The sequence below is a fragment of the Rousettus aegyptiacus genome, unplaced genomic scaffold, assembly GCF_014176215.1.
Source record: "Rousettus aegyptiacus isolate mRouAeg1 unplaced genomic scaffold, mRouAeg1.p scaffold_m13_p_3, whole genome shotgun sequence".
In the NCBI taxonomy this organism is placed as follows: domain Eukaryota; kingdom Metazoa; phylum Chordata; class Mammalia; order Chiroptera; family Pteropodidae; genus Rousettus; species Rousettus aegyptiacus.
In genome coordinates, this window is record NW_023416306.1 from 81,340,380 (window position 1) to 81,364,727 (window position 24,348).

Below are 24,348 nucleotides of genomic sequence, written 5' to 3' on the forward strand. Positions count from 1 at the left end.
CTACAAATGGCAAGAAGCCCTGGAGATTGAAAGCAGAGGAGGACATGGTTTGATTTAGAATGTGGTTTTAAAAGATCACCCTGCATCTTTTCCTGTTAGATTGTTGAGGAGCAGAGGAGACAGAACAGCTTGGAGGCTACTGTTACAGTCCGTGCAGGCATGGTTGTGGCTTGAGCCAAGCAATGAGATGGTGAGATGGGTCGGATTTGGGATCTATTGTGAGGAGCTAAGAAAGCTTTGCTCATGGGTGAGATGTGGAGTGTGAGAGAACAAGGCCGTGCCTGAGCTTTGAGGTGAGAACTGTCTTTTCCAGTCTGGGGAACACACGACTACAGTAGGGACATACGTGCAGTGATAGGTACACACAGACATGTACTCAGCCACTACACAGGTGGATGCCCACACTTTGGGATACCAAGCACAGGCACAGACCCCATCGCCCCACCTCTGCTTGCCCCACCTTACCCTACATGGAAGCCCCAGGGTCAGAGCTCCCACCCCCACCCCATCCTCTCCAGCTCGGCCTTGCACTCACGAGACTTGCCCCACTCCGGGATTTCCCCACTCTCACTCCTGCCCATACTGACTCCTTGAGCAAGAAGGCTTCTGACTCAGTTTATTCTCAGAGACCAGAGCCTGGTCCCTGACTCCAACTCCCTGCCTTTGGTCTCACTCATCTAGCCTCCTCCTGCAGGACCAGATCCAGCTCCCACACCCCTGCCTGAGGCCCTACAGAAAACTATCACTCAATAAATATTTGCTTGGTGTTCTCTGTGGGCTAAGCTCTCTACACTTTCACCCATTGACTTGAAGGCCACAGCCGCCCCCACCCAATACCCGCCACCTGCCCCTTACCTCCTCATTCCTCTTGATTCCCAGCACTCCAGCTTTCAGCCTGCAGGACAGCTGCCCCCAGCATGCCCAGCCTGCCAGCCATGGACAGGCAGTTTGGTGCAGCAGGAAGGGCACTGCTCAATGAGCAGGCAGATCTAAGCCCTATCAGTCATCAAGAAGCTGCAAGACCTTGCACAGGTAACTCAACGCCTCTAAGCCTCCATCTGCTAGAAGAGGTTGGCAATAGTTCTCACCTTTCAGATTGTTGTGGGGCAATGAGATAATTTGTGGGAAGCCCTTGGGCTGATGCCCAGCACAAAGTAGCTATTCAACAGCTGTTGTGCACTCAGGCCCACCTCTGCCTTGCTGGCCTGTGTGGTTTTTAGGATGTAGCACACCTGAGACAATGACAATGCCCACACTCGTAAACTCATGCCCCAGTGTAATCATGATAACCTATCACTTGAGTAATGTTAGGGGAAACTGAGACTGAGTAGTGACCCTGCCAGAGGTCCTCCAGTGAATCCATCCAGGGGAGGTCTGAGGTGTGAGCCTGCATCTCCTAACTCCTGGGCCATATTATCCTGTGTGCGATGGTATATGATAGCAAGTGGCCCAGTGGACCTCTCCTGCCCTGGACTGACGAATGCTATAACAGCCAGGAAGCCCCAAGGAGTCCGCTCCTTTAGAGACAGAGTGGCAATGTGAGGCAAGGCTGAAGGCCTAGGGGTGGTCGGAGCCTGATCCCAGGCCCAGCCCTGCCATCTTCCCATTGTGTGGCCTTGAAGGGTTCACCCAGTTTCCTCACCTACAGAGTGGCTCACCCATATTCTCAGCCCAAGGGCTGCTCTAAAGTTCTGCTCAGAGGCTGACAATCCCTGATGCCCTTACTGAGCACTTGCTATGTGCAGACACTGTCCAGCTGACAGGTTTTACTCACATAACCCCCCTAACAGCCAACCTAAGACTCCTGTCATAAATGGGAGACATGGAAACACGGAGCAGTTAAGGAAAATCCCTAAAACATGTATGTGCAGGGCAGCATTTGCACTTGGGTCCTGCCTCTGGGTGGAGGAGGGAAAAGAGCCAGGGGACTTGCTATCTGGGGGCAGCAGGGCTTTCTAGTTGAGCTCCATACTTCCCCAACCCAGAGCCCTCCTGCCACAATAGAAGAAGGTTTGGGCCAGCCTAGAAAAGGCTCTAGATGCTCCAGGCTCTAGCCAGCCCCCAACTCCTACCTTGGGCATCAACCATTTACCTCCCGGGACAGGCGGCCCAGGCCTGGGTACCATCTCGCATTGGCCTTGGTTGCCATCTGCCTTGCTGGGCCCCATTTCCTGATCTCTTGTGCATGGGGTGGTTGTGAAATACTGGCTACCCAGTGTCCATCACAGTGCTGCCTTCACCGGAAAAGGGTGGACACCCCAGATCTCAGATGACAGAGTTTCACGGTGTCTCTAAGCAGCCCCAGAGCTCCTTGTGCTTGAGCATGAGGTGGGACATGTGGAATGATACCCACAAGCCCCAGAGGGGACCCCAGACCACAGAAAGGACTGCCAACCCGCTCGAGGTTCCTTAAGGCCCGCAAGGTACAAGGGCAATTGAGGGAGCCCTGAGTGCCAAAACAGTGAAAGGGCCAGACTCAGAGGCCTCAGGATGGGGATCAAAGGAATGGGGGTGGGGGAACCAGGGAGGGGGAGGCAGGAGGTGGGGGGTAGATTACCAGAGAAAAGGCAAAAGAAAGAAAAAAAGACAAAATCAAAATTAATAAAGTTTAATTAAATATCTATAAGATAAAGACATTGTCAAACAGTAAACTGAACCCAACTCAAACAGATATATATTAATGACTTTTAATGTGGAATGCAGGCAAAATTTCCTGTGTGACAGGGTGTGTGACTTGGCCTCCAAAATTCAAAGTGCCAGGGGCCTGCCTATGGTCTTCGAACATGCCATCCCCAAAACATAAATACATCCCTCAGGAAAGAAGTGGTCCCCAAATTGATTGGAGATAAGTTTTCTACCTTGTGGAGGAATGACAAAGCAAGAGAGTAACTCAGGTCGGTTATAAAGAAATAAAGTGGTGTTCCTCATATGTTCATCTGTAACAAAGACCCTGAGTCACCTCAGATGCTACCAGCCTGCCAGCCATGGACCATGTGATGCTGTCATCAGACTCTTCATCCCTGGACACTGGCAGGACCCACCTGGCCTCAAGCTCCCTCCCATTTCAGCAGCTGGGTTCACTAGCCTCTCATTCTTTCCCACCTCTGAAATGGAGATAGATCTTCCACTCCCTCTTCCTTGGGACCTAAATGAGTTAATTCAGAGAGCTGGGTACGAGTCCAGCTCACCTCGGCTTCACTGTGTGATCCTAGGTAGGTCCTATCCTCCCTCTGGCCAAGTCTTGGTCTCTTGTCCATGAAATGAAATAATGATGCCTAACAGGGCTGTTTTGCAGACCAAGGAGACCACAGCTGTGTGAGATACTGCTTTTTAAACAGACTGGACTGCTTTGGCCTTTGACTAATAAAACAAAACCAAAGGAAAAAAAGGTTTGCATTAAACTATGTTGAACTCCAGAGAGGCATTTCACAATCAGCCCTTCTGAGCTATGTCTGGGGAGGTAAATTTTTGTTCCCTGTGGTCTTTTTGCCAGGGCTCACCGTATCTTTTTGCCCTAGCCAGCAGAGAGGTACCAGAGCTGAACTGGTGGAGAAGCATGTTGGGGGTAGGGTGAGCCAAGGAGCCTTGGTTCCTGAAGGTCTGAGTCAGCAGGCAGACAGGCAAGGCAGGCCCAGTCCTTGCATACTTGGAGAGATGGTACAGGAATGTTCCTCTAGCCCAAGGCCTAGCTAGGCCCTGCCCACCACATCCTGGCTCTTGTTCTTGTGGGATGGGAGATGCCTGAAGCTTTGTTTGGTGATTTCAGCCAGGGCCTTCTGAGACAGTCTGGACCTGGGGACTGGCACAGGGAGGGCAAAGGCAGACCACAGAGCCTATGAGGAGCTGGGCTCTGGTTCCAAGTATCCCCCAGCATACTGGGCTGTGTAGCCAGCTGCCACCCTCACTAGACCTCATCAAGTTCCTCATCCGTGCAATGAAGAACTGAATGTGGTGGTGTTGGGTGATGGATAATCCCAGCTGACGCCCCCAGGAGCTGGTGTAGGTACAGTTCAGTTACAGCTAAATGTGTGTGACACCTTTGCTATGTGCCTGCGTGACTTTGTAGCCGCATGTGTGTGTCGTTGTGTGAGGGTATGACTATGTGCATGGAACTGTGATATAGCTGAGAGTGATGACATGGCTGAAATTGACACTGTCAACAGAAGACAACATGTGTGGATGTGGCTAAGTGCGGACATGGCCCTGAATGTGACTGTGTGTGGCACTAGGCGTGCAACTGTGCAAGCACGTGACCATACATACACATGTATGTGGTCAGGTGTGGCTTATGTGCCTGTGGGCAGGTTGTGTGGCTGTGTGTGGCTGTGGTTGCTTTGTGTTGGGCAGCAGTGTCTGTGACCATATGGATATGTGGATGACTGTGTGCGCCACAGGGTAGAGGAGGGTGGTGAGCTGAGCCTGGAACCACCTTACTCTCCCAGGCCTGGCTCTGTTCCAGCAATGCCACAGTGGTTCATGGCCCTTGTGTGTCTAAAAGGTGACAGGATACAGGATATAAAGACCACTTCCATCCCCAACCCCCACATGTGGCCACAAAACAGGCTCCTTTTCTGGGCTGGTCCCCTACCCTCAGATTCTGGTAGTTGCCCAGGGCAAAGAGGCCTTGTTTTCTGTCTCACTCAGAGCAAAATAAGGGAGGGAACTGGAGGCAGCTGGGCCCAGCTCAGTTTGGAATATGTGCTTCACATGTGACTGAGGCCATGCCACCACAGGTCACCCCCCTACACACACCATTCCTCAATCTCTTGCTGAAAGGGGCTCTAGCCAGTCCTGACAGATCTCAAATTCCCCCAATACCCTGACCTGCACAGAGATAGAAAGAAACCACAGAGAGAAGCTGATATGTTAGTCCCCTCCACATATGCTGACCTCAGAATGCCTGCTGTAGGCCTGACCTATTCCAAGACTTCACATTCTGGTTCTTCTCCTAGGTCCAATCTCCCCAGAAAAAAGTGTCAGGCCAACTCCCTCACCATAAGGATGGGAGGCATGGGAGGTAGTCCCCTTTGAGGAAGAGACACAAGAGGACATTCCCAGGGCAGGAAGCATGAATAGGGACTTTCCAAGCAATGTGGGTTATGAAAAGAATTCCCACCCCATCCAGACTAACCTCGAGAATGAGGCCCTGCCTCTTCCCCTCACCAACTGTGATCAGATTCCCCTCTGCAGAAGACCACCTAGAGGTCAAAGCTGAGAAGAGGTTAAGGGCGGGAAGGTCCTCAAGAGGTTGGAAAATGGAGGGAGGAGGGCAGGGAGGGGAAAATTCCACAGAAAGTCCCAAATCTGACCTAATTCTGACCCAGGGCCAAGGGCCCATTCCAGAAGCTCCTCTGAGGATGCTCTGCCCTGAATGAGGAGCCTTTGCTGCCCCTCACCTCATCTCACTGCCCCAAACTACTGACCATCTGGCCCAGCCAAAGCCTCCCCTGATGCCCAGAAGCCAGCACTCCTCCCTCTATCAAGTCCCCACTGCGCCCAAAAGATCACCATTGTCTCACCAGCACTCCTCTTTCCCATGTGTGACCAGATTCCTGTCCATCCTTCTGGGGCACCCCCAAGGGCAGGGCTGGGAATCCTCCAGTTTCCAACAAGGAAGCCACTATGGACTGGCCACCCAGGACTTCCTGGTGGAGCACAGTTTTTGAGCAGCCAGCCCCCCTGGACTGGGGCCTCCCCGTCAGTTAGGCTGTCTTGGCGGCACAGCCTCTTATACCTTTTTCATCCAACCCTTAGCTCTAAACCACAGAGTAGCAGAGCTAAACCCTGGGCAGGATTCCACCAATTGAGAGATAAAAAGAGTGAGGTCTGGGAAGCATGTGGATCCAGCTGTGGCCCATGGCCACCTGTAGATCCCAAGCCAGAACCTCCCACCAGCACGACTCCCCCATGACTGCTGAGGTTTTGGGTTAAATTTTGTGCCTACTATAACTTCAGGACAGTTAGGGTTTTATCCTTCCCCCATCCTCATCCCCTCTGGGATCCAAACCAAAAAGTCATGTGTTTGTTATCTTAATTTTAAGAGGTTTATCAAGAAAACAAGAAAGGAAAAAGAGTCAAGCAGCAACCAGGAATGACCATGACCTCCTGGGGGATGCTAACAGTGGCAACTGTCAGTTCCCTCTGACCCACTGCTGAAGCACACCCTGGCCTAGGGGGAACAAACAGCCCCCTCAAGGATGTAAACATGAGTGGGAGATAGGTAACAGCTAAGACCCAGGCTGGCCATGGAGAGATGGGCCCAGGGTCCCTAGGCAGTGGGCAGGCCAGCCCCTGTTTTTTTCTCCTGGGTTTCCCACTATATAACAGGAAGGATTCCAGGATTCACAGGGCCTGAGGACCATGGAAGCCTGGTGTCTGAGCCCACTTGAGTGCGGGGAGCTATTGCTGGTGAACTCAAATATCTGGTACCTACTTTCAAGTGTCCCCTCCAGGAAAATGCCACCAGGTTCTAGGGTTAATGGTGTCTCAGCACCTTGAGCCCAGGGAAAAGATGCTGCACAGTCCCCTAACAAAGGGGTAAAGGGGGCTCAGCAGGTGGAGAGAAGTCAGGAGTGAGTTGGCCTGCAGCACCCCCTGTAGGGGGCAGGGGTGGGGCAGGGACAGGGACATGGAAGCAAGGAAGATCCGTCTCCTCTGTCACACAGGCCATAATCCCCACCGAGGTAGGGCAGCAAACTTGCTTAGGAAAAGTAAGGGCGAGGGAAGAGATGTTTTCATGCCTCCACACCTTTGCCCATGCTGTTCCTCTCTTCCGAATGTCTTCCCCATCTACTGCCCCCATTTATCACTTTGCCGTTCTTTAAGACACCACTCAAATGTCATCTACACCATGGAGTTTACTCTGACCAGTAGAATGAGTAGTTCCCTCTATGAACTTCCAGGAACCCCTTATTTACCATGGGTCATTCTGCATTGCCCCCATCTGTTTCTGTGTCTGATCCCCACCTCGACTGGGGACACCCTAAAGACAGGCATGTCACAGCCCTGGGTGACCCGGGGCCATAGCAGACCCTAGTGTCTGCTGAGTGAACAAGGGAGTGGTGGCCGGGTGCATGAGCACTTTAGGCTCAAGAGGAGGCTAAGACCCTGGCCTGGCCTCAAGTGACTGACCAGCAGCCTATGCCTCAGCCTGGATGGTTCCTGGCCCCATTATCACCCCTGTTGTCCCCCCACCTCTAATGGGTGGGGGAGTTCCCCAGGGGTACCCGTGACTCTTCCAAAGTCCTCCCATCCTGACCTCCCCAGCTGCTGCTGGTACCAGCAGGTCTGGAGAGCAGAGGTGCACTGCAGTGACCAGGCTGAAGGCAAGCTGGGGGCCAGGTACACCCAGTCAGAGGTTGTCGTACATGCGCAGCGTCTTCTCCAGCTGCTGGCCTACCCGCTGGTAGAAGAGGATCTGCTGGCGCAGGTAGCTCTGCATCATGTGCTTGAAGTCAAGCTCGCGGCGCTGGTGGAAGTGGTTCATCTCAGCCTGCAGGGCGAAGCCCACTACACGACAGCGCCTGCGAATGCCATCTGCCTCATCCTGCACCATGCGGCCCTCATCACTCATGCGTTGGCTCTCCTTCACCTTGGCAAAAGCTCCTAGCACAGACAAAGTGAAGAACAAGGGAGGTTAGGGCTCTTGTCTACCCATTCCCTCCCTAAACTCTCTATGAGCTCCCTCAAGGGCTGACAATACCTTCATTAGCTCAATTCAGGCCTTGCTCCTGATCTCCAGACCCTGGGTCCAGCCACTGGATGTCTCCACCAAGATGTCCCCCAACCCTCATTTGGCACATCCTAAACCAGACGGACCATCTTCCCTCCAAACCTGTGGTACTACCAGCAGCCCACAACCTGCCCAATCATAGCTCAGCTAGCTATACTGATTTCTAGAAGCAGCTGTTGCAACCCACCATAGGCTTCATCCTCTCTCACGCTGGCTCCTAATTCAGCTCAGACATCACCTCTTCCGGGATGCATCTCCTGCACACCTACTGTATTAAGTGCCTCTCGATTCTCTCAGGTGTCCTAGGCTTCCCTCTACCACAGCTCTTACCACCTTGTGGTTTCTCTGACTGCCTTCCTCTGGGCTGTGAGCTCAATGTCTCTAGCAACCAGAACAAAGCCTAGCCTACAGCTGATCCTGATGAGTCTCCACTGAGTTGACTAAAACTATACCGCACTGGACAGCTATAACAGGCCCCCAAAGGGCAGCCCAACTCAGTCCCAGTCTCTGAGAGGTTCTCCACAGCACCTGAAGAGCAGCCAAACTAGGTAACCATAGTTCCAAGCCTTAGTTGGCTCTCTTCTGCCTGAAGATTAAGGTCCATACCCATTCGCCTGGTCTGTGAGGCCCTCTGGGAATTGGCCCCTGCACCCATACGCACTGACCCCATGTTTATCAGGCTCACCCTGCCCTTTCCAACTTTTATCTCTCTGCTTGCTGGATCCCTATGTATCAGGTCCACCAGGAGCCTCCCGCAGTGCTCCCAGGAAGAATATTTCCCGCCCCTATCACACTGCTGAGTCTAAAACAGAGCCTCAAAAGCCACCTGGAGTTTTCATTTGTGTGTATCCCTCCACAGACAGGCCCTGGCCCCTCCTCATTCTAGCTCCCAGAGGACCAGAGGAGGCCATTTTAATAACCAGGTGACAGATAGAGGGCAAGGGATGAACCTGGGCAGGTGATCCAATTTGGAAGAATCTGAGTGAATCTGAAGAACCAATGAACAAGAAATTGGTGAATGGGTTTCAGTTCTGAATTAACAGGTACTTGACTAATGCTGCACTGAAGGTGGTAGGGCAGTTGCTGACAAGGGGAGGCAGTTTGCCTTTGCCCAGCACTCATTCCTTCAGAGCTTTAGGAAATCCACTGTGCAAAGAAGAGTTAGGGGGCAAGAGGGGCTGGCGTGGTGGACAGCACACTCCTGGAGCACTTCAAAAGGTTCTGCCACATATGAACAACATGCTCATTATCCATGCTTCCCACTTATTTTTTAAGAAGGTCCTCAAGGGCCTTCGAAATATATCTTTTTACTCTCAAGTTGTTAGATGCATTCAAGACGCATTTATTGAGCATTTACTATATCCTGGAAATAACTCTGGAGGCCTTTAAAAGTGACAGCGCCCAGATTAGTAGATAAGCGCATAGCTAATTGGCTAATACTGGCATTTTGGGCAGATAGATTCAAGTTTGGACAGTCTCCAGGGCTGCTCACATAGCACCCAAATGAACTCTGCAGTCACCAGCTGCCAGCCCACTCGGTATTTCTGTTACCTTTCTTGAACTACCTCCTGCCTCCTGTTGTACCCCAATGGCCAACACTTGGGCAGCAGAAACAGAATCACCCTCAGGCCTGGGATAAAGACCCAATAAGAGACTTTAGAGCAGAAGAGGCCCTAGAGGGCCCCCTCTCCCCCCACACACATATACCCCACGCACACACACCACTACTGTACAGAGAAACTGAGGCCATGAAAGAAGGAATTTGCTAGGGCCTCCTACCTCCTTCCTGCTCCACACATGAGGGATGCTTAGCCCAGAGACATCCCTCTATAGTTGGGGGATGGACACCACCTCTGTGCAGGGATCTCGGGCCAGGTCACCTGCTAGGTATTTTTGTGGGGCTCCCAGACAATGGACTTAGAGATTTAAAAAGGTCCCAAGAAATGAGGAAGGACAATAAGAAGTAGAAAACAAGACAATGAAACTGGAGTTAAGCTTCCACAAAAGGAACCTACTGGAAGAGGAGACATTAACCAGCCTGGATTCCACCTGCCTGAGAAAGTCAAGGTACAGTGCAAATGGACCTGACTCAAGAAGGCTTTTCTCATCCATGGCCTTAGAGAAAGGAAAGGCCTCTTTTGTTGATAAGGAGACTAAGGCTCAAATAATAGGAATGACTCTATTGCAATTGCTAGGTATCCAAAGACAGGTAGACAGGGATGGGGGACAAAGGCCATGGGGGTGAGGAGGAGGCGGAGGCCCCACCCTGCTCTCTGTTACCTCTCCACCCTGTGACTCAGATCTGGGGCCTGGACCAGCCAACACTAACGTGCCCCAGAGACAGGCTGAGTGAGAGTCATGGCTCAGGCCTGTCCAACATCCTCCCTACATTCCACTTAAGATTCAACCTGAGAGCTGAACCCAGGGGAGCCTCCTGCCTCAGCAGCTGTCCTATAGGCTGGGTCCTAGGAACAAAGAAAAGAGGGTTAGAGCTTTAGAGCTTCAGTGTCCCAGACATAGTCTCAAAGCTCTCACCTTAATCCGTCTTCCCCCCACCTCTTGGAGGTTGTTACCATCTACACCAGGCTGAAGTCTGAGTCCTAGTCCCAACTGTGTCACCTCCAGCAGGCCACTACTCTTACCTGGTCTGCGGGTCTCCCCGCCTCAAGTAAAAAGTCAGAAATGGTCCCTCTTAGCTATGTTTCCCTGCCTCAGGGTCAGAAAGGCCAGTCTGGATTCATTCCCTCCATTTCAGTGCAAGCCTGGGAACTCTGGGTATGGGGCTGCCTTCCTGCCCCCAGCTCTGCCTGGGTGAGGGTCCCCAGCCACCCCAGTGGGCAGCTGTTTAATTACTGTGTCCTGGTTTCCCCTCTTCCCCCTCCCTCTGCCCACATGGGAACATGCTATACAAGGAGCTGGTTGAACCAGCTTTCCCAGGCCCTACCTCAGTGGGCGTGGCTCTACTTCCAGCAGGAAGACACCTGCTACAGTGGGCCCCAGCTGGCTAGCCACCTCCCCTGCCCTATTGCTCAGAGCTAGATCCCAGGCATCACTCTGTCCTTAACCAGATTCTCCCCATTCCTCCCCACCTTGAAGGCCTAAGAGCTCACTGGGTCCACTCTCCCTCATTTTACAGATCAGGAAACAAGGCCCAGAGAGCAGAAGGCACTTCCCAGGGACATACAGCAAATTGGGGACAGAGCCAAGACTAGAACTCCTGTCTCCTGAAGCTGAAAGAGGGAAGGAGCAGAGGAATGTGGAGATGAGAACAAAGGGCAGAAAGGAAAAGGGGAAAGTAAAGGGAGAAAGGAGGCTGGGAGCTACGGAAGTTCTAGAAGTTAAGCTCTTGGTAAGGAGAACAGGGCTGGTTTACTCCAGACTCTCCTGGGAACCAAGGTAAAGGGTGGTGTTTGCTGACCCCTAGGCTCAGTTCAGAGGCCTGACTCCTGGTCCCACCCAGAGGAAAACTCCCCACCAAGCCAGGCCTGACCTCAGAGCCTAAGGGCCACGGAGCCAGACCCACACCCTAGACGTTCTTCCTGAGTTACCAAGCAGCCCCAGGGAGGACCACACCTCTCTCTTGACATCTGCCCTGTTATCCCCAGGACTCAGCCACCTGCCTGGTCAGGTCAGCTCCCCTTCCCCGAGCCTGATAGCCAGGCTCGGGGAAGGGGAGCTAAGGGGAGCTAGATGAGCCCTGTGCCCCTGGACCTCTGGTTCCTTCCCTGGCCCAGCCCGGTGCCCCTCAATGACCCGGGATGAGTCACTTCCCTGGCAGTTCCTTGACATCCCCACAGTAACAGACAGGGGCCTATCCTGTCCCTCCCTCACAAAAGGGCCGTGAGAACTGAAAACACAAACTGAGCTTGGGAGGTGGCCAAAATGAATGTGTCCTTGGGGAGGCGCAGGAGGAAGGTGCAGTCCCAGCTGGGCCATGGACTCTCTGTGCAATCGCTCTTCAGTGGACATCAGCTTCTTCATCTACAAAATGGGGACAGCAACCCTCCCGCACACAGACTGGGAGCTCACAGATAGGATACACAGGCTCTGAAGGGAGGTGAGCTTGTCAGGCAGTGGGAAGATAGGCCACGCTGTTGTTATCTTGGTCCCCCCTGAGCCTGTGGGCTCCTCAAGGGCAAGGCCTGGGCCCTCCTTCGTCATCTCCATGTTCCCAGAACCCAGCCTAATACCTTGAAGAGCTCAGTGTATAATTGGTAAATGAGAAAATGAGACAGAAACAAAACAAAACAACAAAAAAAAATGAGGTAAGAAAGGAACAGACAACAAGAAGATAAACAGTAAGCTCCATGCAGCCAGGGACCAGATCCATCCACAATAATATCCTTGCACCTAGAATAACACCTGCCACATATAGTAAGTACTCAACACACTTTTTGAATCAATGAATAAGACAGAAAGACTAGATGAGCTACTCTTTTTTGTATAGGCCAGGCTCATGTCCCCACATTCAGCAGAGCGCAGACTCAGTTAGGGTCTCCAGCCTGCACTGGCTCTTACCTTTCTGCAGGTGGATAATGTCAGGGAAATTGGAGAGCAGGCCCTGGTACAGAGACAACATGTCGAGCATTTGAAAGAGGTCGTTCTTGGGCTGCTCTGCGAACATCTCGCCAACAGCTTCATAGGTACGGCCTGTGTGAGAAATGGCGCTGTTGAGGGCCTCGGAGCTAAAGGGGGGGTCCATCTGGAAAGCATGACTGATGGCTTGGAAGGCACTGCCCAGCTTCTGAAACTCCTTTCGGAAGCCCCCCACATGCTTGCGCACCAGCTCGGATGCTACAGTGCTAAGCTGCAGGACACTGTCATCCATCTTTTTGCTGAAGGCCTTGAAGGTATCCACACGGTCCTCCACATCCTGCAAGTCCTGGTACTCCGTGGGGATCTGGAAGGTGAGCAGGAAACTGGCACCCACCATCTCGTCCTTCTCTGCCCGACGTTTTCCCATCTTCCACTGCTTGGCATCCAGACAGCTGAGGAAATGCTGGAAGCCCTCATACTGGGACAGCACAGGGTGGCTGGTCATGTGGTCCATCCAGAGGATGAGCCGCCGCTTCCGCTTTTCAATGAAGTCCTCCTCGAAGCGGCCTGTGGCCTGCTTCTCTGGCAGGTGGGGCACTGAGATGACAGTAAACTTGTGCAGCAGGCGGTTATAGAGCCAGTCGAAGTGCTTGTAGCGCCGGTAGACAGGGGAGCTAGCATGGGTAGGTGTCAGTTTATAGGAGATGTAGCTTTTGATGCCCTTGAATTTGGTCTGTTTGGTGGGGTCCTCCACTGAGCAGGCAAATGGGTGAGGGTTGGCCTTCCACTGGGGGCCACGAGGGCCCATTTCAATGGAGTATGTCTCAGCAATCTTGGCCATCATGGGCACATCACCTAGGATGAAGGCCTCTACTCCAGAGCGCACAAAGCACGAGAAACGGTTGAGGTTGCGTCCCACCACACTGCCTCGCTTGGCAGATGCCAGGCTGTCCTGCCGCTCCAGGAGTGGCTTGGGCCGAAAGGCAATGTGCTGCCTGGGGTAGGCACCGGGGTAAGATAGGTTGAGTGGGGGGTGCCCATTGGTACCCAGCTCACCAGCCTGTTGTTCCTCCACCACTGTGCATCCATCGTCCCAGTCATCCCAGTCATCATCATCATCCTCTTCAAAGCTTCCCTGGTTTGAGAGGAAGCCACTACCCCCACCACTCCTGGAAGGGTTGGCCACATTGGGGCTGTCATAAAAGTTCACCTGGGTGCCTGGAGAGCCTGCAGGGCTGCTGGAGTAGTCTGCATGATTGGAACTGGTAACAGAACGGATGATCTCCACATAAGAGGCAGGGAAGAGCCCTGATTCACCTCGGCTGTTCTGGCCCTGCAGCCAGCCATCCAGCGAGGTCTCACTGAAGATGACCAGGTCCTCATCCTGCTGGATGCTGATTTCTTCCTTGTTCTCGCTGCGGAAGTCATAGAGGGCTCGGCCTTTTAGTGCCATGGCTGTGCCAGTGATAGAGAAAGATGAGAGGGTTCTGCCCAGAACTGGGGGCACTTGCTAGGATATCCAAGAATGCACTGGCAAACCAAGGCTTACCCCAGCGGCTTAGTCTCTCAGCTCCTAAAGCAGATCCCAGCACACAGAGATGCTGTCCAGCCTCCCTCTCTTCAAAGCTGTGTCCATGGCCCAGAAACTGCCCTATCAGGTTTCCCAGCACATGCCTGGAGACAGGAGAGGCTCATGTCCATAGTCTTCCTCCCTCCCTTTAGCAGCCAGAGGGGGAGTCTCTCCCTCCTCCTACTCCCAGAAGAAAAGTCAAGTGACTCGGAGAAATAACCTCTGAGAGAGCAAGAATTCCACTTTCCACTGGAACAACGTTCTAAAACAAAAGAGAATCTCTTGGAAACCACCGTTTTAGAACCCCGGCAGCTCTCGCTTCCAGCTTCTTCTGACTCCTCAGGCCTTGGGAGACTCACATTCTCCTAAGCTCTGTTCCTTCCTCCTTCCTCCTCCTCCTCCTCTTCCTCCTGGGCCACTAGGTTTTCAAAAATCCAGAAAATCCAAGAGCAGCAAGGAGAAAAGCAGCAGCCTCCTGAATCGAGTCCAAGGGTGGATGTGTCCGGCTTCCCAACAAGGCAGGCCGGGAAAACAAGGACTGAGGCTTACACAACAGGCCGCCAACTCTCCGACCCCACAGCGCAGAGGGCCCCCAGCCGTCTCTGGCGCCCGTTCCCCAACCAAGTGGCCAGCCTCCGCCCCAGGGAAGGAGGGAGTGGACTAGGAGCTCAGGCGACTTCTGGCCACCAGCTGAGTGGCCTCTTTTGTTTGCCTAATTCCTCAGCAGTTTCTGAGCCTGAAGTTGACTCTGATCTGAGTCCGAAGGCGCTATTCAAAGGTAAGCCCAGCCGTAGCCACCCGGTGCCGGCCCTACAGACCCCTGCCCTCGCCAGCACGCGTGCGCACACACAACAGGAGTTTGCAGAGTGAGCTCCAGAGAGCAGATGGCGTCCCGCCGGCCGTCCTCTGCTCTGGCTGGCAGGTCCCGCGGTGGGTGGCAGGCTGCACCCCCAGGCCGCCTTCTTCCCCAGCACTCACAGCCCTTCCGTGTCGCCTGCAAGAAGCTAGCTCCAAAACAAAACAAAAAAAAGCGATTCTGGGAGGTGGTGTCCCAGAGAAGGAGGGAACAGCCTGAGGGCGGGGGGAGGTGCGGGGAGGAGGGAGGGAGGGAAAACAGGCAAACTCCACAGTACTTCCCCAGGCAGGCGGGTTGGCTGGGCAGGGATCACCGGCTCCGCCCTTCCCAGCCTGTGGCGCCAGAGCTGCCTGGTCTTTCCTTCACTTCTTTCCTTCTGGCAGTGGCGCTCATTTGCCCAGCCGGGATGGAAGAGGGAGGAGACAACCTGGGAAGAGGCGCCTACTGGGTCGTTCTCCCCCTACCCCCCCCCTCGCCCCCGCGGCTTGAGAGCTGCTCTTCTCCGCCTCCCCGCCCCCTTTCAGCCGCTGCAGCTGCCTCGCCTTCTGGGCTCTAGTCACCTTCCTGCCTTTTTTGTGAAGCCAGTGGAGGAAAACCCTGAAAGTTTGCAAAGTTCGGGGCTGCAGGGACGGCGCCAGAGCCGTGACGGGGAAAGGGGTTGAGGAAGGGTGGAGAGCTACAGATGCCCCCCCTCCCCGCCGCCCAGCTCTGGAGGGACTGGGCGGTGGCGCGCCCGGAGATTGTTCTCTGTAGGGGGCTCCTGGAGCCAGCAGCGCACACACGGAAGAAGCCTAAGAGGCCTGGGATACTGGCCGCTGCGGGTCCTAGCACCTAAGTCAGACAGAGCCAGGAGCACCCCTGCCCTGGGAAACTTCCTTCATGGGGAAAGACAAGCCCCCACATCTGTTAGCGACAGGGAACAAGCACAACCCAGTTCTGGCTTGCTTTTTGTGTGGCGCAGGGACTGGATGTTCCCTCTTAGCTACCAGCAAGGAGAAGAGAGGGATGGTCGGGGTAAGGTTCCAGGAAGAGACAAGGGGGATTTGACCCTTGGTCAGCCCATCCAAAACACTTTGGGTACTGACTGCCACGCACTTGGGGGCACTAGGGATTACAGCACTACCAGGCAGTTTCGTTCCTGCCCCGGAGGGTTTACAGTCCACCCTCTGATCCTTACTTCATCCATTTTGTCTCTCTTTGATTTATTCAATCATGTTCTCAAGAAAACATTAACTCAATAGCTGTTCTGTACCAGGCCCCCAGGCTACAAAAACGAATGACTTTGTTCTTACCTTGCAGAAGCTCGGGTGTGTCCAGACAGACAAGTAGACAGATGCTCCCTGCCCAGTGTGACCCGTGCCACGAAATGTGCTTGGGAGGGCACCTACCCCAGCCTAGTGGAGCAAGAATCAAGCAACGCTTCCTGGAAGAAATGTAGAAGGTGAGGCAAAGGCTTCAGCCAGTACTCCCCTTCCTGGCTATGCCCCCGAACCTTCCTTACCTCTCTAGCTAGGATTTTCTTCCCCTCATTCTCACTCTTCCCATTTGTTGCAGATTAACTGGCACAAGGCAGTGCTGCTAAGGTAGCAGCCTTGGCTGTTTCGAGGGGTGTGATTTGCAGGCCTCTGGCTCCAAAACCCAAATTGATTGGTGCAGTGAATAGATGCAATTCCCTCTGCAGGGCTGGCAAATAAAGTCTTTTTTACAAACCCCAGAAATCCAGGTGTTAATTTACACAGAGAAGTAGATCTGTCAGGCAAACCTGAATTTTTGTATCATAGATCAAAATAGTTTGGGCTGCTCTTTGGGAAGCATGGTTACCAGAAGGTTAATACAGTTAACCTGGAACCCCCAAGATGCAAAGAGGGAATGATATGGCAAGTCTCTCATACCTTGAAATCTGTCCTCCTCCTGGAGAACTTGTCCTCTTCCACAGGAGCAGCTTTGATACTAAGGACTCAGTTTGGCCTAGTATCTCTGCGACCAGAACCTGAATGTTTCCCCCAATTGCTTTGGGATGCCACTTTTCTGTGATCTCTCTTCTGTTCATAAAGCCTTTCTCCAAGATGGGTTTAACAATAACAGCTACTTTCTTGGTGCTAGACACTGTTGTAGACATTTTGCCTTTATTAGCTCACTTAATACAATTGGGATTTCTGCTCACACATCCAGGGTCCTAGTCTAGCCCAAACCTCTTTAGGGTCCCCCAGCCACCACCTTGATGGCCTTCGGTTGATTGCCAAACACTTCAGTCACACATTTACAGACCAACCACCTTGATTTACTTCCACAGCTGTTCTGGGTGGGTTTTTCTAACTTTCAGGTTTTTCTAACTTTCTAACTTTGTTTCTAGGTTCTTGGGGAAAACTCACTCTTCAGCCTCACAGACATTTCCAGAACTCATATCTTCCATTCCTACCCTTCCAAGGACCCTCTTCAAGCTTAGGGATAACAGAGCTCCTGGTTACTAGTCCCTGAAAACCACTAACCTTTATGGTTTCTCTGTACTCTCCCCTTTCCTTGGGAAAAATTCCTTTGTTAAATTCTCTTCACATCATTGTAATTGGAGTATGTTCTCTTTCCTTCTGGGACCCTGATTCCTGCACAGAAAATAGCATCCATCCCCCCATCTAGATATCCAACTTTTCTTCTTTAGGAAAGGAGTCAGCAAAGGAGAACCTTGGCCAGTGTTTTCCAGGGTGATCCTGCCAGTGGCAGCATGACATATTGGACTATTACTATAGTAATGCAGAAGAGAAATGATGAGGGCTTGGTACAGGGAAGGAGTAATGGGAGTTTATGGAGGTAGAATAGACAGGAATGGCAACCAATAAGATATGGGTATTGAGGGAAGAATTGACCTGCATCTTTACAAAACAGATTCTTGTCTCCACTTCTCCCACCAGCTACTGCCCCATTTTTCTGCTTACTTTTGCAGCAGAACTCCTCAAATGGCATCTATATTAGTTGCCTGCAATTAGACCCTTTCTCGTCTTAAACCTCTCTGGCCAGTTTTTCACCCTCACACTCCACTGAAATCTTGCTGTCATCAATGACTTAATGGTTATTCTCAGTCCTCTTCTTATTCAACTTATCAGTAGCATTCGACCAACCTGGTCACTCCTTCCCCTTACATATACTTTCTTCATTTGTATTGGGGAGACAATTATCTCCTGGTTTCCCACCTCTCCAGTAAGTTTTAACACTTGAGTAACTACAGTATTGTGGTCCTCTTGTCTTTTATATCCATGTTCACTCCTTTGATGACCTCGCCCAGACTTATGGCTTCAAGCACCATCCATCTGCCAATAACACCCCCTTTTTTTTTTTCATCTCCAGCCCAGCCCTTTCTCTAAAAGTCCAAACTCACATATCATTCTCCTTGACTCCTCCCCTGGGATCTCTAATAGACGTCTCCAACCAAACATGCCCAAAATGGAATTTCTGATCTTGCCCCCCAAACCTGTTCTACTTGGTAGCTTTCTCTATCTCAGGTGATGAATACTTTTTACCAGTTGCTCATGCTCAAAACTGGAGCCATCCTTGACCCTCCTCATCATCCTGGGGCTCCTCTCTCATCAGCATCTCACTGCTGCTCTCCTGGTCCCAGCCACCATCTTTCTCACCTAGATGGCTGCAACAGCTTCCTAATGGTCTCTGTTTCTACCTGTCTCCTAATAGTCTGTTCTCAACACAGCATCGGATGATCCTTTTAGAATGTAAGTTAGTGCTTGCTTTGGCAGCACATATACTAAAATTGGAAGAATACAAAGAAGAATAGCATGGCCCCTGCACAAGGATGACACACACATTTGTGAAGTGTTCCATGTTTTTAACTAAAAGAACAGACTAATCAAAAACAGACTTACACATAGAGAGGACAATCTGGTGATGGGTAGAGGAGTGGGGAGTTGGGGACTGGAAGAAAGATGTGACGAGTTAAAGAGGTACAAATTAGTAGTTGATAGATGGTCACGGGAATGAGGAGCGTGATACAGAGAATGCAGTTAACGTTAATGTAATGGCTAAGTGTAGAGCCAGAGGAGAGAAAGCAATCGGGGATCATTTTATAAACTATATAAATGTCTAACCAATGTACTGTATACTTAAAACTAATAAATTTTTTTTAAAAAAAAAAAAAAGAGAAATGGTAAAATTTAAGTTAGAAGTCAATCCTCTGCTCAAAACCCTGCAGTGTCCTCATCTCATCCAATGTAAAAAGTCCTTACAAAAGCCAACAAGCTTCTCTTACCTGAGTCCCCTTTCCTCCCTGCCTAGCCCACTCTGCTTCAGCTAAGATGACTTTGTTACTCCTGACATGCTAGGCACATTCCTGTCTTAAGGCGTTTGCACTGTTTTTCTTCCTGAAATTCTCTTCCCCTAATAAACCACTATAAAATATCACCTCCGTAAGACCTGCCCTACAAATAAATTAGGGGGAAAAAAAAGCAACCTGTAAGAGTTTTTGACTGCAGCTATAACAAATTGCCACAAACTTAGTGACTTAAAACAACACAAATTTATTATCTTTCAGTACTAGAGTTCAGAAATCCAAACTGGGTTTAACTGGGCTTAAATCAAGATGTCAACAGGGCTGTGTTCCTTCTGGAAAATCCACTCTAGGGAAAAATTCATTTCCTTGCATTTTCTGGCTTCCTAGAAGCTGACCACATACCTCTGTTCCTGGCCCCCTTTCATCTTCAGAGTCGCCAATCACATCTTCCAGACTCCTTTCACCATCTATCTCCTCTGGCTCTTCTATTTCATTCTTTTACTTATTACAGACCTTTGTGATTACATGGAACCCATACAGATAATCCAAGATAATCTCACCATCTCAAAATCCTTAATCATATCTGCAAAATCCCTTTTGTCACATAAGGCAATATATTCATAGGTTCTAGGTGTACATATTTGGTGGGCCGTTATTCTACTTACCATGCAATCCAATAGTAAATTAGACAAAAGACACGAAAAGACATTTCACCGAGGAGGAAACATATGAAACCTTTATTCATTGGGGAAATACAAATTAAAGTCACAGTGAAATACCATCACACACTCCAAATTGGCAAAAAATTTTAAAAACTAAGAATCAAGAACAAAGAACAAAGGGAAATCGCATGCACTGCCAAAGGAGTATAAAGTGGAACAACCCTTTTGTTAAACAATTTTGGCAATATCTACTAATGTTGAACATTCACATACTTTACAACTTGGCAATTCTACTCCAAGATGTATACGAGAAGTCATTGCACATATGCAACAGGAGACCTACAAGGATGTTAATAGCAGCACTGCTAAAATAAAGTTCCTACAAAAAAATCCAACAGCAGCAGCAATCCAGATTTACAAGTAGAGTACCTAGGTTACCCTAAGTACACAAATACAAAAGAAATGTCATAATTCACCCCCGAAAAAAAATCCAACAGGAAAAAAGATTAATAAATTGGATAAAGCAAAATAATGGAATACTATGCAGCAGTAAAAAAGCAACTACAGCTACATATGATGTAATTTTTCCTAAGCAACACTTCTCAAATGTCAGTGCATACACAAATTACCTGGGGATCTTGTTAAATACAGATTCTGATTTTGCAAGTCAGGAGTGGGGTGTGAAATTCTGCATTTCCAGAGAGCTCTCTGCTGGCCCACAGGCTACACTTTGAGTAAGAAGGTTCTCAGCAAAACAAACAAAAAAAGAAAGAAAAAACAAAAAGAAGGTCCTCAGCATATTTAGGGATGTATGTATAATGACTATTTTTCCTTTTAAACAAAAGTTTAAAATAAACAAATTCAGAATAGATGATAAATTTACTTCTGACTGGGAGCGGGGGCAGTGGGGGGGGGGGGGGCGGTGGAACAGGTAGATGAAATAGTCCTGGTGACATTTTCTTAAATTGGCTGTTGAGTTCATAACTATTAATTATACTTTATAACTTACATGTTACATATATTATTTCCATATAGCAAACATATTTAAAAATACAATGAAAAGCATACAAAAATAAAACGATCAGCAAAGAAGCTAGATGGCGTCAGACTCGAGCAAATGAAAAGGTTGGTCCTGCAACGCTGCACTCCGATATAACTTACAAGTATTAACTAGCTGAAACAGAATTAACTTTGTTAACTCAATACCCACTGATCAGAAATCCCTGGCAAACTAATTCTTTGTAAGTATAATTTACGTTTGCGTCCGTAAAGGGTCAGGACTTTTACCTACTATCCGACTTTCTCAAACTTTATGAATCAACTGGCATTCCTGTTAACAGTGGAGATTTCCAAGTGGTTCCAGTATAGATCCGGAATCCGTGGGTGTAGGAAGCCGCGCCGGAATTTCAGACTCGCTGCAGCCCAGCCACTCTTGGCAGGGAAAAACCGCTCCGCCCGCAGGGTAAAGGACCGTCCTGACGCTGGCAAGTAGCGGAGACTACCAGGTCAGCCCCGGGGTCGGCCCGCGCCGGGAAGCCCCCGACAAGGTGAGAGGAATCCAACGGTCAGCACAATAAACCCAAACAAGCATCGACTTCCCTCTTCCCCGCAATTGGATTCTTTAGCTCTAGTGGGGCAAATTCTCCTGGGAGTCGCTGAAAGGCAGAAGGATGAATGAGAGAAAATAATTACGGCACTAGGATACATTCCTGTCAACTTAAAATGGGGCAAACGCTAAAACCGGGGGGACGCTCCTGGATCCGCTCCCCACGCCCCTGGCCTCTTTCGAGTGCTCCCTCTACCCGCCCGCTCAGCAAACCGGAAAAGAAAAAACGCAAATTTCAGTGAGGAGCCGTGGCCCCATTCTGATCAATGGAAACTGGAGGCGTGGTCTTGAGCCTTTCTTTCATTGGCCCAGTGGCCCGAGGGCGGCCCGGTCTTCGCGAACCTAGGCGGAAGTCGTGCGGCTGCCGTAACGCTTTCTTAGGCTTGGGTCCTGCTGCTCTAGTAGCCATCATCATGGTGCGGAAGCTTAAATTCCATGAGCAGAAGCTACTGAAGCAGGTGGACTTCCTGAACTGGGAGGTCACCGACCACAACCTGCACGAGCTGCGCGTATTGCGGCGCTATCGGCTGCAGCGGCGGGAGGACTACACGCGCTACAACCAGCTGAGCCGTTCTGTACGTGAGCTGGCGCGGCGCCTCCGCGACCTGCCGGAGCGCGACCCATTTCGCGTGCGCGCCTCGGCGGCGCTGCTGGAAAAGCTGTATGCCCTTGGTCTGGTGCCCACGCGTGGTTCACTCGAGCTCTGCGACTTCGTCACGGCCTCGTCTTTCTGCCGCCGCCGCCTGCCCACCGTGCTCCTTAAGCTGCGCATGGCGCAGCACCTCCAGGCTGCGGTGGCCTTCGTGGAACAGGGCCACGTGCGCGTGGGCCCCGACGTGGTCACCGACCCAGCCTTCCTTGTCACGCGCAGCATGGAGGACTTCGTCACCTGGGTCGACTCTTCCAAGATCAAGCGGCACGTGCTGGAGTATAATGAAGAGCGCGATGACTTCGATCTGGAAGCCTAGCTGGTTTCCCATCGCGTTCCCGCCACAGCTGCATAAGGGTCTGCATTTTGTAGCTGTGGAAGCTGAGACCTAATGCTGGAGGTTCTGTGAAGACGCTCTGCCCAAGAGTGTGTCAGCCTATCGTCGGTTCATAACTTGGCTCCTCAGCTGTAGGCCACGCACAAAGCCAAAGGGTACGCCCCCATTTTCCACAAAATGATATTAGTCCATGGACTATTGAAAATTAAATGACTGTGTTGAGACAATGGGAAGCGATTTTGTGCTGCGCTGGGGAATTGTTAGATCTTGTGCGGGAAACACTAGTGTGAAAGTAAGAACTTTGCCCCCACTTCCCTTTATTATCTTGTTGTAAGAAAGTTTGGTTCAGTTTCTTTAACTCAGAATCTTACTCCCGATTGTTATTAAGCTATGTATAGACGATGGAGAGTTTGGTCTCAAGTTTTCATAAAATGGGTGAGACTTTGATGTCCAGAGTCCTGTTCTTTGTTTAAAGGAATGCTTTCATAATGCCAATAAATGGCTCAACTGCTTTGTAAGTACAAATTTTCGCCTTTCTGGTTTTCTCACATAGAATCACATCTATGGGTCTCCTTGGCCCAGGAATCCAAAGAAAAGGAATAGGGTCAGCAGCTGTGGGTGAGGCCTACAAGAAGGGTGGCATGTGGAGGTTGCAGGGTGTTGTACAGGGCTGGGCAAATTTATCTGTTTACCAATCCCTTCCTCGAAATGAGTGTTTTGGCAGAGCTCTTCCCCGCAGGACTTCCTGTTGATAATCCAGCCCCAGGAAATACCATTTTTGAGGGCTGGAGTGTTTGCTTGCCTAAGGAAATAATCACCCTGTAGTTTGGCCATCTAGTGGTTAGAAGTGGCCCAGGAGGTTCCTGGAAACTTAGATGTTCTTAGAGAATTGGAATGAACAGTAGTCTTCCAACAGGAGAATAAATAGAACACCAGGACCAGTGGAACGGCTTTTACAGGTTCCTTCTCCATTTCCCCAGGTGGAAGGCAGCATTTGGTGAAGAAAAGGTGAGGGGAAGGTGACACTGGGGATAATAATAGCAAATGCTTCTATTACATGTCAGGCACAATTCTAAGCGTATTACATATCTTAAACATTTAATACCCCTGTGAAGTAGGGAATCCAATTACTGTATTCTCTTCAGATGAGGCAACTGAGGCAGAGATGGTACAGCCAATAAGTGGTGGAGCTGGAATTGTGTTCCCTTTAAGAGACTCAACATTGGCAGAGCTGGTACTTGGGGTATGGCAGGGTTTACAGAGAGCCCCTGAATTTGAGCCAGCAGAGAAGAAGTAGCACTAGGTAATGTGCTTGGTCCCTGACAAGATGCTGTACAAAGATGTAAGCAGAAAGCAGGCATTGAGCTGCCAAGGCTTGACTAGACTCATTGAGGCCCTGCCTGTGCTAGGCTACCATTTGCGCTTCCCAACAACCTTGTAAAGTGCTATCCACACTTTTTCAGTTTGGGAAACAGAATTGGGATAACTTGTCCAAGGCTGGCATTCAAGTCTAGGCTCGTGACTCCAAAGGCCATGTTCTTTTCAGTGCCTTGAGAAATGAAAGGAGAAAAAGTCCTACTACTCAACTCCAGTGTCTGGGCTCAATCTCTGCATATCTGAGGGGTGTTCTCAGAGCTCCCAGGATTAGGGATCTCATGGAAGGAGAGATTGGTGGCTCTTGAACGCAAGATCCCCTTGCAGCCCTCTGGCTGCCACCAGACCTCATAGGGCAAGGCAGGAAGATCAGCCCCTTTGGAATAGTTGGAGCCTGCACCAGTGGCCCAAGCAAATATGACTTCAAAGTTCTCTTGACAGACACTGGGTTTAGGAACTTAGTAAAATACAGGATTCTTTAGAAAAGTCTTTTTCTTGCTTTTGGGGGGAGATGTAAAAGAAATGAAGTACCAGAACTTGTAACCAGAAACTTTGAGCTTAAAAATAAACTACCCAAGACAAGTGATTCAGAAGGCAGGCTTTGGAGTCAGACTGCCTTGTCTTAGTGTCAGGGCTTCTATACTTAACTAGCCAAGTAATATTTTACTTAGCCTCTGTACCTCCATTTTCCTCATCACAAAAATATGTGGTATGTTGGGGTGGGGAGAGAATGGGGAGACATCACTTAATGGG

The 24,348-nt window shown here is 50.5% G+C and overlaps 2 protein-coding genes and 1 non-coding gene across 5 annotated transcripts; 2 read left to right on the plus strand and 1 right to left on the minus strand.

The window, feature by feature from the left end:
- Positions 1 to 2,592: 2,592 nt before the first annotated feature.
- On the minus strand, positions 2,593 to 13,968 carry SNX33 (sorting nexin 33). Its single transcript, XM_016144109.2, has 2 exons — positions 12,251 to 13,968; positions 2,593 to 7,605 (listed from the first exon to the last, which is right to left on the minus strand). The coding sequence occupies exons 1-2, from the start codon at positions 13,719 to 13,721 to the stop codon at positions 7,352 to 7,354; spliced, it is 1,725 nt and encodes a 574-aa protein (XP_015999595.1). The 5' UTR covers positions 13,722 to 13,968; the 3' UTR covers positions 2,593 to 7,351.
- A 542-nt stretch (positions 13,969 to 14,510) lies between these two features.
- Positions 14,511 to 22,746, plus strand: IMP3 (IMP U3 small nucleolar ribonucleoprotein 3). 3 transcript variants are annotated; one of them, XM_016144119.2, is made up of 3 exons: positions 14,511 to 14,616; positions 15,994 to 16,135; positions 20,665 to 22,746. In XM_016144119.2, exon 3 carries the CDS (start codon positions 21,502 to 21,504, stop codon positions 22,201 to 22,203), a length of 702 nt encoding a protein of 233 aa, XP_015999605.1. In that variant the 5' UTR covers positions 14,511 to 14,616; positions 15,994 to 16,135; positions 20,665 to 21,501; the 3' UTR covers positions 22,204 to 22,746. The 3 variants fall into 3 exon arrangements, 2 of the variants coding, with proteins under 2 accessions (XP_015999605.1, XP_015999606.1); XR_004950072.1 differs by lacking the exons at positions 14,511 to 14,616; positions 20,665 to 22,746 and adding exons at positions 15,045 to 15,142; positions 16,249 to 17,033; XM_016144120.2 differs by lacking the exon at positions 14,511 to 14,616 and adding an exon at positions 15,334 to 15,708.
- LOC118601048 lies at positions 18,422 to 18,528 on the plus strand. Its single transcript, XR_004950153.1, has one exon. It is a non-coding gene; the product is annotated as a U6 spliceosomal RNA (small nuclear RNA).
- Positions 22,747 to 24,348: the final 1,602 nt, after the last annotated feature.

Coding starts and splice junctions, on each gene's coding strand:
- SNX33 (XM_016144109.2), bottom strand. CDS start 13,721: ATGGCACTAAAAGGCCGAGCCCTCTATGACTTCCGCAGCGAGAACAAG. Junction 7,606..12,250: donor CATTATCCACCTGCAGAAAG/GTAAGAGCCAGT, acceptor TGTCTGTGCTAG/GAGCTTTTGCCAAGGTGAAG.
- IMP3 (XM_016144119.2), top strand. CDS start 21,502: ATGGAAACTGGAGGCGTGGTCTTGAGCCTTTCTTTCATTGGCCCAGTG.